Source organism: Mesocricetus auratus, unplaced genomic scaffold (assembly GCF_017639785.1).
Source record: "Mesocricetus auratus isolate SY011 unplaced genomic scaffold, BCM_Maur_2.0 Super-Scaffold_100013, whole genome shotgun sequence".
NCBI lineage: Eukaryota > Metazoa > Chordata > Mammalia > Rodentia > Cricetidae > Mesocricetus > Mesocricetus auratus.
The window spans coordinates 15,716,286-15,731,664 of NW_024429196.1; the positions used below are offsets into that span (position 1 = coordinate 15,716,286).

Sequence of the window (15,379 nt, forward strand, 5' to 3'; positions counted from 1 at the left end):
AGCTTTATTCTTCCAATATCTTTGCCATCAGATTTTCTCTTTTTGCTGGTTGGTCTCTTAGAAGTCAGTAAACTTTATGTTAACTTCTTTTAATTACTAAAATCATTTCTGTCTTTAGACAGCAAATCACTTCTTACATATGCATTGTTTCTGTGTTAACATAGACTCATCTAACACAATCTCTTTAGGAATAGTAGAAAAAAATGGACCTGACAGTTACACAAACATGTATAGTATTTCCCCTTGAGGCACAAGTAACTCTTTGGTAACTGGTTTTCCTTGAGGCAAAAGTCTTAACTAATGAAGCTGAGAATCACTCCTATAAAGCTTGTGCCTGAGGCCAGGTGACCTGTGAGCATTTAGACATATAGGAGAAAGACAAGTGTGCAGATCTTTTCAGTAAGTTCCCAATTCCTTACAAAGGAAAGAATAGTCAGCTTCATTTTCTAAAAGACCATCCCATATAACTCTCACAAAATAAAATTTGCCAACCCAATTGCTTATCATAAATAGTCATTGAGCAAGTGTTTTAAGAGTGACCTAGGCATGAACAATTTGGAAAGTTACCATAGAAGTGTTTGTTGTTTATTCTCCAGACATGTAATTATGTTTTCATTGAAATTAGAAGCATTGTTTGAATTTGGTAGGAAAGAGAATAGAAATACTATAAATATGTTAACATATGAAATAGCTTTTTTTTCTTCTTCAGAAAAAGACAGATTTTATTTTCTTTTGTAATGGCCTCATTTAGGAATAAATTGCATATTATGAAAATCACATGCTGTAAGTGTACAGTCCAATGATGTGTAATAGCTGCAGAGTTGGACATACTGTCTGAACGACCCAGTCTTTAAACATTTTCATCCTTAAAAAATAAAATGTATCCCAAGTCCATCCATAGGCAATTCCTGCTGAGTTCCAGCCCTAGGCAGTCACAGATCTGTTCTTATCAATTTGTATTTTCTGTTCATTTCATAGTAACAGAAATATGCGTTATATAGTATGTCACATAATGTTTTTAATTTTATTCATATTGTACTACATTCTAGTACTTTATTCTTGTTTATTTCTGAGCACTATTCTACTGTGTGGATAATTTTGTTTATTCACTCACCATTTGAGAGACCTGTAGCTTTAACATTTTGTTCTGAATATGCTTTGAACATTTTCATGAAAGTCCTTGTAGCCACAAGAGTTTCATTTCTTAGGTAGATTCCTAGAAGAACATTTGAACACTTTAACTTGTCCGTTCCCCAAAGGCGTAGATGATAGCATGAAATTGATTGATTTTCCTGGTGAATGTAAGAATTCCTTGCACAGAATTTTTCCCTGAACTCCATACAAATTTGGTCATTTGAAGGACAGCATAAATTTCTACACAAGTTCCCAAAGAGTTTATCTAAATTTCTGAAAACTATTTATTACACTAGGTTGAACTTAGATAATACTAACTTGCATACTTCTGTTTTAAACATATTATAAATTTAACTAGTATTTATTACCTCTCCTTCCTTCCTTCCTCCCTTCCTTCCTTCCTTCCTTCCTTTCCCTCTCTCCCTCTCTCTCTCTCTTTTTCTTTCTTTTTGTATTTTTTGTGTTTGTTTTTGAGACAATTTTTTAATTCACCAAAGAAAATCATGTCTTATGTACAGATGCAGCTTAAAATGTAACATTAAGTTTAAATCTACTAAAACTTTTATAAATGCATTACAAAGTTACTCTAAATTTCATTATAGGTCTGAGAATAAGAAATCTAATTTAACTTTCCCTAAATTGAATGTGTACGACACATAAGCATTATGTAAAATGCTATGTACCATGATAGATTTGCCAAATAGACACATACGCATGTGAAATTAGTTAAGATCAGTTAATTTAGTGTTCTTTCTTGTTTGTAATCTCTATACAGCTAAGTTTTACTGGAAGGCTTAAAAATCTGACCTAAGATGGAAATTATGTTATTTTTTAAACTAAAAAATCAGATTCTGTATAATAGGAAATTCAATTTTGACAAATGCTAGAATTATTTATTCATGTTTTACTATTCAGATTTTCATTTTGATTTTGTTTCATTTTAAATTAATGTAAATATTTTCTGCTGGTAGTTTAAGATTGCTTTAAATTTGTTCTTTGGTAGTTCTAGGAGGCAGGTGTGTGATGAATTGCAATTCTAGTGTGGAACATGCTAATGATTTTGCAACTGTTATTTTATGTTTATCAAATGTATTTAAGAAAATCTAATGAAGCAAATGTGCATTAGACCATATGTTGGATATGTGGGACTGATCAATTAGTGCTTTAAATTTCAAGAAATGCCTTTGTAATTCCATGTCAGCTTTTATTTGTGTGTGTTACTGACTGTTTATGGTAGAGATTTGCTTCTTTCTAACTTGTAGCACATTTATTCATTTGTGCATTCTTAATCTGGTTTAAATGCAGACTTAAAAATAGTTTGTATCCATCTCAGCTACAGAGCATTTAAGCGTTATATGTTTAAATATGGGAACACATAATAAAGTTGTAAATTTTGTGTTGTCAACACATTTTTTCCTTAAATAACTTACGGGTATCTGTGTATATTTTAAGAACTATACTTGTCTTTTCAGTGTCCCATCAGGAAGGTAGTAATTTATCTTTTAGCAACATACATTCTAAAAAGTGAACTATAATAGAATCTATCTTCCTTTCTAATGGCCAGTTGTGTGAGCCATAATGTTCATTGGAGTAAAATCAATAGAGCATTGACTAGATGCTTAATCCCTGGACACTGTTTTCCAGAGTGTCAGGCACAGCCGACTAAATATCTGCTGTTTCATGTATTCTGTTCATTTATATGTGTGATAGAAAAGTAGTACCTTTTCCCAGTGATGGTGATGAGATATTTGGCAGTTTTGAGTGCAGCTGTATTTTCTTCTGCTACTCTTTAGGTCTAAACAGACTTAATATTTGTACTAATGCTAATAAGGAACCAACAACACATTCTCAAATACTTTTTACTGATAAATATACCTTTTAGAAGTTACTTCAGTAGAGATATTTCTAAAAATAATGATTTTTTTCATTCATCTTTATTTCTCTCAAGAAATATGATATAGAACAGAATTCAGGATAAATGTGGGACCTCTAATGGTCACTGACCCTCATTTGAGTATTGTGATCTTCTTGCATATTAACTGAAACCCTTTTACCTAGGTCTAAATTAACCAGTTTGTAAAAGATAGACTGAAACAAAATTCTGAAGACAGAATAAATTTTCTAGGACACCATAATATTATATTGTGAAGATAATATTTAAGGAATGGTAAAAATGCTGGAAAAGGAGAGTATTTAACATCAAATTTTGCCTGACACTGCCACCACAGAACCATATTGTAATTTCACGTTTTAAATATCCTTTCATTTACTACTCAGATACTCTGATCTAGTAGTATTAATAATTAAAGTTGATTTAAAAGTCAGGTTTTTAAAGATTGACTAATAAATTACAATTTACATTAGTAACCAATGTTTTTATACTGAAAAAAGTTTTCTATAATAAACTCTCTGCTTTATATTTTTAGCATATCTCCAAGGTATCAATTTAATAACTATCAAAGTAGCTACTGCAGTTGTTGCATTTAAATTGATTTACATGTCAAGACTGGCAGTTTAGCAGCTGCGCTATTATTCCTAGATCAGTCAATTTACTTGAGAAAAACCTACTACTGAGCTCTGCTGACCTGCCTGACAATATAGGTCCTATTTCTATTCCTGTAATTAGGCCTGCGACTAACTCAGAATATTTTTAATTAAAATATTTTGGTCAATGTGTTGCACCAAATTAGGCCTTTCAGTGGAGGTTTAATTCTAGAAATAGTGTGATTAGAATATTTAATGAGTTGTGTTCAATTAAGATTAACAGGTTGTCTGTATTGAACATACAGTATGTGTGATCATTTTGAGTTTCACAATCATAAAGTTACTCCTTATTTTTAGCCTTAAAGATATTTGCTCAATAACTGAGAAATACATTTAAATGCAGTCAAATTTTTATTTCTCTTTTAGCCTGATAATACTAAGGATGATTATTTAAATCTATAAGGAAAGCTGTTATGTATTAATAATGTTCTCCCCTTCCAGCAAAAGCCACAAATGAGTAAATTGCTACTTAAGGTTTACAAATAAGCAGTTTTATTGTGAACTCTGAAATTTGTTATTTTCATGTCCTTTTCTAATTTGTGATCTTTTTGTTCTTAAAGGAAAATGAGCTCTGCAAAATCATAGGCACTCATTTTATTTATGTCATTAAGAAGCTTTAATAAAACAATGTGTATGGATATTCAACTACTGTTATCATGATGGTAGAAATAAAAGTATAAATATATGCTGAGCTTGATTCAATTAATATGTAATTCATTCAAATAATACATAATTCAAATAGCTCTGATTTGATTTAGTTTTATTTCCTCTATGAGAGCCTAACTTTTGTTACTGATTCTGTGGCAAAGAATTTTCTACAGACAGTGTAGACAGGTATGCATGTCACTCTAGTAGTCATATAACTGGGTACTATAAATCTGAGCTCTGGTGTCCAGTGTTGTTAATACTGTGGGCCTTCCTGAAGACAGTTGCTGAAGCCATGTAACCATGATTTAAATTTACTAGGCACTGGGATGCTGGGAAATTATAGTTGTTACCTCTGAAGAGAATTTTTTTTCTTTTTAAATATAGGTGCAGATGAAGTTTTTCTTTAGCTTTGCTTTGATTTTGCTATATTATACTCTCCATTAAAAAGGTGTTATATTTGCTACCACAGGTATGATGATATTCTAATCAATGGACTTCCAGATTGGCGACAGCCAGTATTCTACTACAGGCGAGTGAGAAAAATGAGCAATGCTGAGCTAGCACTACTCCTGTTCATTATTCTCACAGTGGGTCATTATGCTGTGGTTTGGTCAATCTACCTGGAAAAACAACTGGTAAGTATTGGTGATAAATCAAATGGCCTAGCTTCCTTTATTTTATATAGAATTCTAGACATCTATATCTCAAGTGATGGAAATTTCTATTGTTCTACATGTTCTCTGTATTCTAATAGTTGTACTGTCTCTAGTTACTTTTTGATTCATTTTTATGCCAAGGAAAGCATATGAATATTTCTAAATCTTTCTTCTAAAAAAATACGGCATTTGGGTTTATAATAGAACTTTGTAAAGTGGGGCCATATTCTCCTAATTATCAACTTCTAAGTAGAATTTTTTAACGTAATTGATGAGAAATTTTTGTCATAGACTTCTTGTATAATGTATTTACTTTAAAAACATAAAGTAAGATTTAAAGTGGATACGTATTATAACTTCAAGGATCAGTTTATTAAAGGATCTATTACACTTCCTCAGTCTAATATGCAATATAGTTTATTCTGCTATGGATTTTTCTTATATGCTATAAATAATTTAAAACATTCATGAATTATCATTTACTCATTCTTTTTTAAGTAGCACTATTAAAGGTGCATGAATAATAAAAAGTAAGTTGAATGCTTTCTCTTCCTAGAAAACTTTGAATGCATGGGGATGCACATGACTGACAGTGCTGAATTTCATGTGTCTGTAAGGCTGGATACCATGGCAACAGTGATTGTGAAAGATTGATGATTTTACTTGATCATGTTGGACTCCACATACATTTGCATAAATGTTCTAGTGTTTTCTCTTTATGAAAGAATCTTTATAGCATCTGAGGTATACATGTTAAAGACAATCAGTTACTGTCATTCTTTTCATGATAAGGATGAACTGCTTGGTAGAAAAAAGAGAGAAAAGAAGAAGAAGACAGGAAGCAAGAGTATGGATGCAGCAAAACTTGGTACTTCTGAAAAAAATGAAAGGTAGGGGTGCACAAAATAGTATGTAGTTTAATATAGCTCTCCTTAATGTGTTTATCCACTTCAGATATGCTGTCACATGTGTCTTAGGTATAGGCATGAATGTGCCATAATTTACAAAACAAATTCTAAGCAAAATTCTTGAAAGTTTTCTTATAAAGTGTTCAGCTATATCTAAATAGTATTAACCTCTTGTTAATACTATTGTAGTTTGCAGTTTGCAATTTTTTTTACTGAACTTTTGAAACAGAGTGCTAATAGGATAATCTGTCTCTGTTCATGATTGACAATAAGCAGAGAGGACGTGAGTGATAGCAGAACACTCACAAAGATACCACACTTTTTTCATTGGTTCATAACAGAAATAAAGGGTTTAGTTCACACAGCAGGACAGGAATTGAATCAGTGTGGGATGGAGATCAGAGACCATTCTGCTTGTCTTCTTTTTGTTTGTTTGTTTGTTTTGTTTTGTTTTTCAAGACGGTTTCTCTGTGTAGTAATGGTTGTCCTGGAACTCACTTTGTAGTCCATGATGGCCTCAAACTCAGAGATTTGCCTGCCTCTGCCTCCCAAATGCTGGGACTAAAGGCATGCACTATTGCTGCCTGACCTCTGCTTGTCTTGTCTTAATGACATCAGTGAGTAATGCTTCAGCAAACTACAAATGTCATTAATTTTTATGCTTTATTTTGTTTATGTTGCCATATTGGTAGCTACATGTCAGCATTTGAGAGCACTTTGGCAATGACTAGTCTTTTTTTTTTTTTTTTTTTTGGTTTTATGAGACAAGGTTTCTCTGTGTTGTTTTGGAGGCAGTCGGTCCAGCCTGGCCTCGAACTCACAGAGATCCGCCTGCCTCTGCCTCCTGAGTGCTGGGATTAAAGGCGTGCACCACCACCGCCTGGCAATGACTAGTCTTTTATAGCTGAAGTAATCATAAGGTTTAAGAATTCATTTTATGGTTTTTTTATTGAGAATTTCATACATTTATATAATATGTTTTGAGCAGATCTTCCCAACTCCTCCTCTCCAATTAGGTTTTTTTTTTCTTTTAATTTTTTATAACTTGATTAGAAACCTCTTTCCCCAAAATTTGTAAGTTGGAGTCTTGTACTTTATATATATTTATATCGTGTTTGCAACTACTGCATTTCATAGTAGACTAAGTCAGATTAAATGATGACTATCATAAATATGTTACTGAAAACTTTTTTTAGTTTAAATTGACATTCAAAAGAGATTTAATAATTGCATAAAGTGTTTTTTTTTCTCAATTTTGTCTATTTTTCTGATTTGTTACTTGGTTTCTCCCCTCTTTTAGATTGCTAGTAAAACCACAATGGCATGATTTGCTTCCATGCAAACTGGGAATTTGGTTTTGCCTTACACTAAAAGCATTGCCTCATCTAATCCAGGTAAAATGTACTTCATTCATAGAATATTAGATGCTTTCATTTTTAATTATTCATGAAACAATTTATAACCATGCCTGCTATTTGAATGTTGATATATAGCATATGCTTCATAATTTGGATTGGATAATATATGTTCATTACCCCTAACTTAGAATTGTTCTGAGATTATTTAGGCACCTATTCCTATAATTATATCTTATGTTGCGTTTTGAAGTCTAAGACACTGGAAAAAGGAAAATGATAAACTATCTTTATGAAATACATAAAAGCAGTAAGAATTGATTTAATCTGATGTATTCTTAAAGGTATAACTAATAAAAAGGAACAAGATTTAATGAACTTATCCATTATAATAGTATTTGATACGTTTTAAAGAAAAATCTTTACATGTACATATATTTTATATATATATTTTATATACATATATATGTATATATATGTTTCCATTTTATTTGTAGTTTCAAGAAGAGTGGGGACATTTTGTTTTCTACTATTAATCAAAATTTTTGTTTCAGGTTAGCCCTGAAACTACTAGGAGGACATATGTTGATAGTTCATTTTTTTTTCTTTGTATTTAGCGTATCAATCATATTTTATGAAATTATTCCTTTGCTAATCTTAGTTATTATGCCCAGCTTGTTTTCCAATAGGTAGCCATACTATTTAAAAATAAAAGAATACTCTTTAGTGTTAAATTTTGAGGTTTGATAATAGCATTTGGGGTTAAGATTATAACTTTGGAGGAGAGATGTTTCATTTCAAAAAAGTATAAGACAGAGCCATCTCTGCCCATTGTACTACATATAGCAGAACTAGTTTTTTAATCCTTTTACAGAAACTAGTTATTCTGTATTTTATTTTCTTTTTTCTGCTTTTGGTGAATTTTTTTTGTCCAAAGGGAAAATAGAACAAAAGTTCCTAGTATGCCTTTTTCTATCCTTGAGAAATTGTTTAGTAGTTTTTCCATAAGTGTAATTCATGCTAATAGTCATTGATTATAGAATCTTAGGTTTTGCTTATATTTGATAAACACTTTTAGTTATTTGACCTGTTTCAGATATTTTTATACTATGTCAGTACCAGTTAATAAGAAAGAGGAAAACTATATTTACCAAACAATGTTTATGAGAACATGTGACAGAAAAATGTCTTCAGGTCAAATTTTTGCCTTAAAAAATCTTTTTTTCTTATTAGCAATTTTAGAATCTTTGAAGAAGGCAATCTACAGTATTGATTCTTTGGGAATTTCACATCATCTCCTAGCCCTTCCATGTCTACTCTCAACCTTGTAGCATCACCCAAAAAAAGAAAAAATAAAGGGAAGAAAACCCACTTCACTGTTCTCTCTTTCCTGCCTCTCCTTCACATGTCCGTTTGTCATACTGGCTTGGGAGCTGTGGTGTGTCACACAGTGTACCCTCTTGTCCAAACAGCTTTACCTGCAGATGTTCATTGCAATGAGTTGTTGGTCTGGTTCAAGACCTCTGGCTTCTGGTACACCATCAATCCTCACCAAAAGTCCTCTCAGATATCCTGCTGTTGCCCTGAGTCATGGAGAACTTGGGGCTATGGTTCCAACCGGTCCCTTCACGAATTCCAGCAGGTTATAGAAGGGGTAGATGTTACGATGGGTTAACTCAAAGCCCTGGATGTGGGCCTGGCTGGTAGCTGAGTTTGGTCAGTCTCTACTGGAACCACCCTCCTTAGGCAAGGGTCAGGACCAGCTCTCCTATAGGATGGTGAGGGGTGAGACCTGCTCTCCTGTTGTGGCAGCCAGTGAGGATAATTTTCCTAGGATTGTCAAGGGTCTCAGGGCCATCTCTCCCACTCCCAATACACTTGGGCCAGTTTTCCCAGCAGGGGGACATCTCTCTCTCTGAAGGCAGCATGGCATGGGGCAGGGTCAACACACTAGTGGCCTCTGGTGTCTGGTGATAACAAGGACCACCGACATCAACACAGACCCTTGCTGTGGTAGAGTCTCAGACCCAGACATGGCCCTCAGTTGCAGCTCAGGCCTGAACATCACTATGGCCTCAGGTGACAGTGTAGTCTGCCCATGTTAGCTTGTTCCTCACCGCCATTGAGTCTTTAGTTCCTCTTCTCTCTACAGTGCAGTGGTGCCTGGCACCTGGGCTGCTAGGCACCAAGCAGGCCAGTGGCCTTATTATAAAGTTTTACAAACAACCTTTCTGTCTCTCCAGAACAGTGGTTCTCATGACCTTTTCACAGGGTCACATATCAGATGTCCTGCATATCAGTTATTTACATTGTGATGCATAACTAGCAAAATTACAGTTATGAACTAGCAAAAAAAATAATTTTATGAAGTTGGGGTTACCACAACATGAGGAACTGTATTAAAGGGTCACAGCATTAGAAACTCTGCCCTAGAAACTCTGCACTCCTTAACTCTCAATCAGTTTGAATTTAAGATTTTAATGTTGAGTGTGGTTCCATTTGCCTTTCAACTTTTACAGAAACATTAGTATTCCAGACCCGTAAAAGCCTAAGTTTTTCATATTTCTTACGGATAAATATTGTAAGAAAGAAAATGAGGTAATTACCTTTGTAGATTGTAGCCTTTCCTTGCCAGCCGCTTTGGTTTTCCCCCCTGCCAGCCGTCTGACTCTGCCACAGTTGCAGTCCTCAAATAACACACAAGACGCTCTATTAATTATGAAGCTGTTGGCCATTTGCTTGTTTCTTACTGGCTAGCTCTGACTTAAGTATTTAACCCATAATTGTTAATTTAAGTATTTCTTTTTCTTTTCTTTTTTTTTTTTTTTTTTTTTTTTTTTGGTTTTTACGAGACAGGGTTTCTCTGTATTGTTTTGGGGGCTGGCGGTCCAGCCCGGCCTCGAACTCACAGAGGTCCGCCTGCCTCTGCCTCCCGAGTGCTGGGATTAAAGGCATGCGCCACCACCGCCCGGCTAATTTAAGTATTTCTTACCTGAGAAAGCATCCGGACTTCTTATTCCTCTAGAGGCTACATCGTGTCTGCCTGTGTCTCTCTTTCCCAGAATCCTCCTCAACTCCTAGTCCCACCTATCTTGCTTCCCTATTGGCCAACAATGCTTTATTGACATATACACAGGACTTCCCTCATCATCTTCTCTTTTCTGTCTAAATAAAAAGAAAGGTTTTAACTTTATCATAGTCAAATTATATATAATTGACATAAAAGAACAGTTATCAAGTAACAACATAGTTAAAATATTTTGTCCATTAACATTTAGTAAGATTTAAAGAAAATACCATCTATTGTACACAGGACTTCCCCATCATACGTTTTTTTTTTTTTAAGTGCTTAATATTTGAATTCTTCTTTTGGAACTTACAATTAGTTTTTCTGGTCATCAATAGCAATATAATTATTGTAATAGTTTAAGTACTTTATACTAAAAAACCTTAGGGTCTCAGAGATGGCTCATCTGATAAAAGCCAAGTAAGCCTGTTCCATTCCTGGATTCAAGTAAAAGTGAAGGGAGAGAACCAGCTCCATGTAGTTGTCCTGTGACCTCCACACATGTACTGTGACCCAAGTGTGTGTATGTGTGCACATGCATAGACACACACACACACATGGTTTTTTGTTTGTTTATTTGTTTTGTTTTAAGAAGAAAACATTAGCTTATGAAAGACACCAGTAAATGCTGAATAGTTGCTTTTAAAATTAGGTCATGGTCTGACTTCTTGTTTTCTATCTGTTGTGACCTTTGTGTTAATTCGTCATCCAAAAAATTGAATATTGTTGCATACACATGCCTTTTGACGACACTGGGATATCTCTATGAGATGTTCTTAAATAAGGTACTTGTAAAATTCAGAGGTAGTCACTTTAACTTGAAGAAGCCTCAATGATAATTGGCACAGTAGTCAGAAAAAAAAACCCTATTAACAACTTACATATAAAAATGATGTGTATGTAATTTATACATATAAAATTTTTCATATATATATACATATCTCAATTTTAGGCATGTACTGTATGCTTATTAACTACTCAGTAATTTAATGTTTACATAGGAACTGGCTCACCCATGGTCATTGCCCTCTTCTTGTATAAACCAAACCTATGATCAAGCTTTCTTTGACAGTGGATTTCTATCTTGATTTCTTTAAAGAGCCAAAACTAGACCTTTGTGAAGGAATATAAGTGTATAATCCTTTCAGATTTGATTTCCCTTTAGTCTTTCACATCAAGATATTGAATTTTACAAAGTATTACACTTGTTTTTATAGAAATCATACTGGTAGCCTACTCTTATCTTTCTTACACAATATTTTTGAATCATGTACTGTAATACCAAGGTTGACTAACGCAAATCTAAGTGCTTACAGAGCCCCTTATAAGTACTCAGTAAATTAGTTAAGTAGTCATCAGTTAAGAGAACTTTACTTTTGGTGTAAAACTCTTAAATTTCCTGAATAGTTACTTAATACTGGGTTGCAAAGTATGTGGAAATGGAAGATGTATGGGCTTCTAGCAAGTGGACTTCACACAGGCAGAATCTGAACCCACTGAACCCAGCTCTTGTCCCAACTTCCTTCTCATCCATCATATACATACTAATTCCTTTACTACACTTCATATATATCTAAAATTTTCCAACAGAATTGGGAACAGTGATATTTTGCTGTTTTTAATCTGAAGTTCTCTTTTATTGTTTAGCATCAGAGATTCCTTAAGAGACTACTTATTGCCTATTTAATTTGTCTAAATACTTTTCTGTCTCTCATTCCCAGAAATCCAAATGAGAAGAGTTACATAAAAATTTAATATGCAAATCTCCTTTTGGTCATTTACTGAAAAATAAATCAGCCAATTTAACAAAAATATGGTAAGCACATATAAAAACAAGGCATACTGTAATGAATATGCCTTCTATAACTTGCCAACCAGTTATAGCACATGAATACAGATACCAGATCAATAGGTTAGTTAAACTTCAAATATGTAGCATCCACTGGCTGCAGTGTCAGTTGTATGTATTTAGGAAAACTCAAGAGGGACAACTTGAACTGAGTTGTGGAAGATGAATGAACCCTTAACATATAAGTGGCCATTTTGTACTAGGTAGTGTCTTAGTGGTGTCTATTACTGTGAAGAGATACCATGACCACGGTAACTCTTATAAAGGAAAATCATTTAATTGGGGTAGCTTACATTTTCAGAGGTTTAGTCTATTATCATAATGGTGTAATATGATGGCATGCAGGCAGACATGATGCTGGAGTAGTAGCTGAGAATTCTACACGTTAACCTGTAGGCAATAGGAAGTGAACTGAGACACTGGGTGTGACTTGAGCATACATGAGATCTCAAAGCCCATCCCCACAGTGACACACTTTCTCCAACAAAGCCAGACCTACTCCAAAAAAAAACCATGCCTCCTAATAGTGCCACTTCCCATGAGCTTATTGGGGCCAATTAAATTAAGAACTACCACAGGTGGTATACAAAGACAATTTTACAGATATAGCACTTCCTATAAAACTATGTTATGTTAGAGCTGAGGAAAAGATTTAACCACTTTTTAAAAGAGTATATCATATTACCATCAAAGATTATATTCCAAATCTCTGGATTTAGGTATATCTATTTATCAAGTTAATTTTTAACAGATAAATCTTACATGACAAGTCTGGAAAAAGAAAGGATGTTTAAAAGGGATAAAGTTAGTTGACAATGAAGAAGTATAACACGTGACTATGAGCAAAGCTGGAGAACATGACAGTGTTTAGATAAGTAAAAATCTCAGTAAATTGATCAGCAAAGGACATGGAATATCATTTAGGAGGAATTTGAATTGTATCAAAAGACTTTTATGCTTTGATGCTATAATTTAACTGTGTCATTAAACATAGAGCCCCAGTCACTTTCCACACCTTTCCAGTTTGCTTCTTGTCCTCATGATAGTTTTGAACAGAGTACATGTTCCTTAATAGTCTGACTAAGCTGGGCTTTTGTGCTCATTGTAGTCAGCATAAACCATCCACAAAACATTTTAAGGTTCATAATGCCTTGCTGGAGATTATACACACAGACACATGCACATACACATGCATGCACATGTGCATGTGTGGTTTTGTGGCTTGAAACCATGGCCTAATTAAGGCATGCTAACTAGCATACATTTTACTGCTGAGCTATACCCCTGGCCCTGGGATGTTTTTTAATTGATCATGTTCTGTATTTGAGAAAATAGCAGAAGTTCATAGTATATAATCAGTGATGTCTGTTTCAATTTTAATTTTATAACCTAGTTTATTTTAATCACCATGTGTGTTGAGTTGGATATAGTTGAGTCCATAATAATTAGGATACTCTATTTCAGTTGGTTATCAATTTACATCTTATAGCCTGAAGTAAGATCTTAAATGTCCACAGTTAAATTGATAGTTTGATTTTCTGTAAATCTATCATTTTAGCAGCTTACTACTAGATATGTAACATTTCTTAGTAATATTTAAAATTTTAGATGTACATTTCCTAAAGTAGAAAAATTTTCACAGTAAGTTCTAGTGCTATCCTATGTAAACATGATTACCTGTTAAATTATCATAGGAAGGCTCCAGTGTGCACACCCTTCACCCCCATCAGGATCCATGAGCTGCACAAAAACAGTAGCTGAGTAGAGACGGGGATCTTCTCTGTATTGCTCTAGCCTCTAAAAATTGCCTAAAAAATGCAGACTCTGTTGATGATTTACAGAACTACCATGTGTAAAAGCAGCCTTCCTTCTCAGAAGCTTCTTCCCTGGAACCATAACTGAAGGAAGCCTGGAGGCCACCTTCCCATAGCACCAGGGCCTTCATTGCTAGTCCACTGCTTCTGCTTGCTGAGACTCCTGTCAGAATCCAAGCAGACGGAGCATTTAGAACGAACTGGAGCAGGGCACATAGCCCTTAAAGCTTGTTGGAAACTGAGTAGCCTACCCTTCTACTCAGTTAAAGATGGATTTTCCAAGGGATGTGGCCACTCTAAAATATATTTTAAAGATTTCAGGTAAGCCTTTTTGATACTGGGATTACATAAGCAAATGAAAGCTAAGTTTGAAGTTTTTAAGACTGAAGCTCTACTGCTATATAAAGATGTAGGGAAACTGGAGAACCCTCACAACGTAAGACAAAAATTCCCTATTTCTGCCTTCTGTAAGTGTATGTGCGGGGAGGGCATAATAAGGTACAAATTCTTGTACATACAGACTACAGCACAGAATTTTCTGGTTTTACTGCTGGATATAGAAAACATAAATAGCCACAAAAATGTTAAATAGGGAGAATGTTAAAGATACATAGTCTCACTGATGCCATATTTTAGAGTTGAAATACTCATGACTCAGATTGGTGAAATAATTTGCCCAAGGGCCACAAGTAGTTCACATTGTAAATGAAAGTTAACTAATCAAAATAAACTTTTAGCATATAGGAACTAGAAAAGAGAAAATGCTTTCTAGTAAGTACCGTGTGCATCTGATCTGTGTTTCTCTGAGTATTTAGGCTGCTTTACATTGTTCCAAAAGTGGAGGGTACCTCTTGTGGTTGGTTAGGTTAAGTAAATGGCTCCTGTTCTGTCTCATCCCAAAAGCAAAAGCAACTTTTGCTTCACATCCTTATCAGTATGACTATCTCAGGCAGAGAAAGCTGTAGTCTCTACCTCTTTGCAGGAAATTCAACTCTTACCCAAAGTGTACAATTGTGAAGTTCTCCTATTATTTATTATAATATTATCATATATTATATGTAAGTCTAAGAATGTATCATTAGTGAATGGTTCAACAAAATGCAATGGAACCTATGACTCTGTAGGCACGTTTTCAGGAATGTGCTTATGGTATTTTCCTATTGGAAGGTTATTTGTAAGCTGCAATCAAGAGATTGGTACTGTCAGACAGTCAGCCTTACATGAGACATCCTTCATCCTTTCCCCACCCACCTCTCTCCAGGTCTCTTCCACATGCCTTACCCTACATCTTCCTGCTCCCGCCACTTTAGATTAGTGTCCGTCTTTTCTAAAGTATCAGATTGCTTCTTATTTGAGGTATTTAGGGAGAAGTAAAAGCAAACTAAAACATAACCAACAATGCCA

General features: G+C 34.3%; 1 protein-coding gene across 2 annotated transcripts in view; it reads left to right on the plus strand.

Annotated features, from left to right (window-relative positions):
* The window catches only part of Dnajc1 (DnaJ heat shock protein family (Hsp40) member C1), a 152,830-nt gene that overhangs the window by 61,343 nt on the left and 76,108 nt on the right, over nucleotides 1-15,379 (plus strand). For both annotated transcript variants that reach the window (XM_040755442.1, XM_040755441.1), the window contains exons 4-6: nucleotides 4,796-4,961; nucleotides 5,775-5,872; nucleotides 7,191-7,284. In XM_040755442.1, the coding sequence (XP_040611376.1) occupies nucleotides 4,796-4,961; nucleotides 5,775-5,872; nucleotides 7,191-7,284 (358 nt within the window). The remainder of the gene's footprint in view (nucleotides 1-4,795; nucleotides 4,962-5,774; nucleotides 5,873-7,190; nucleotides 7,285-15,379) is intronic.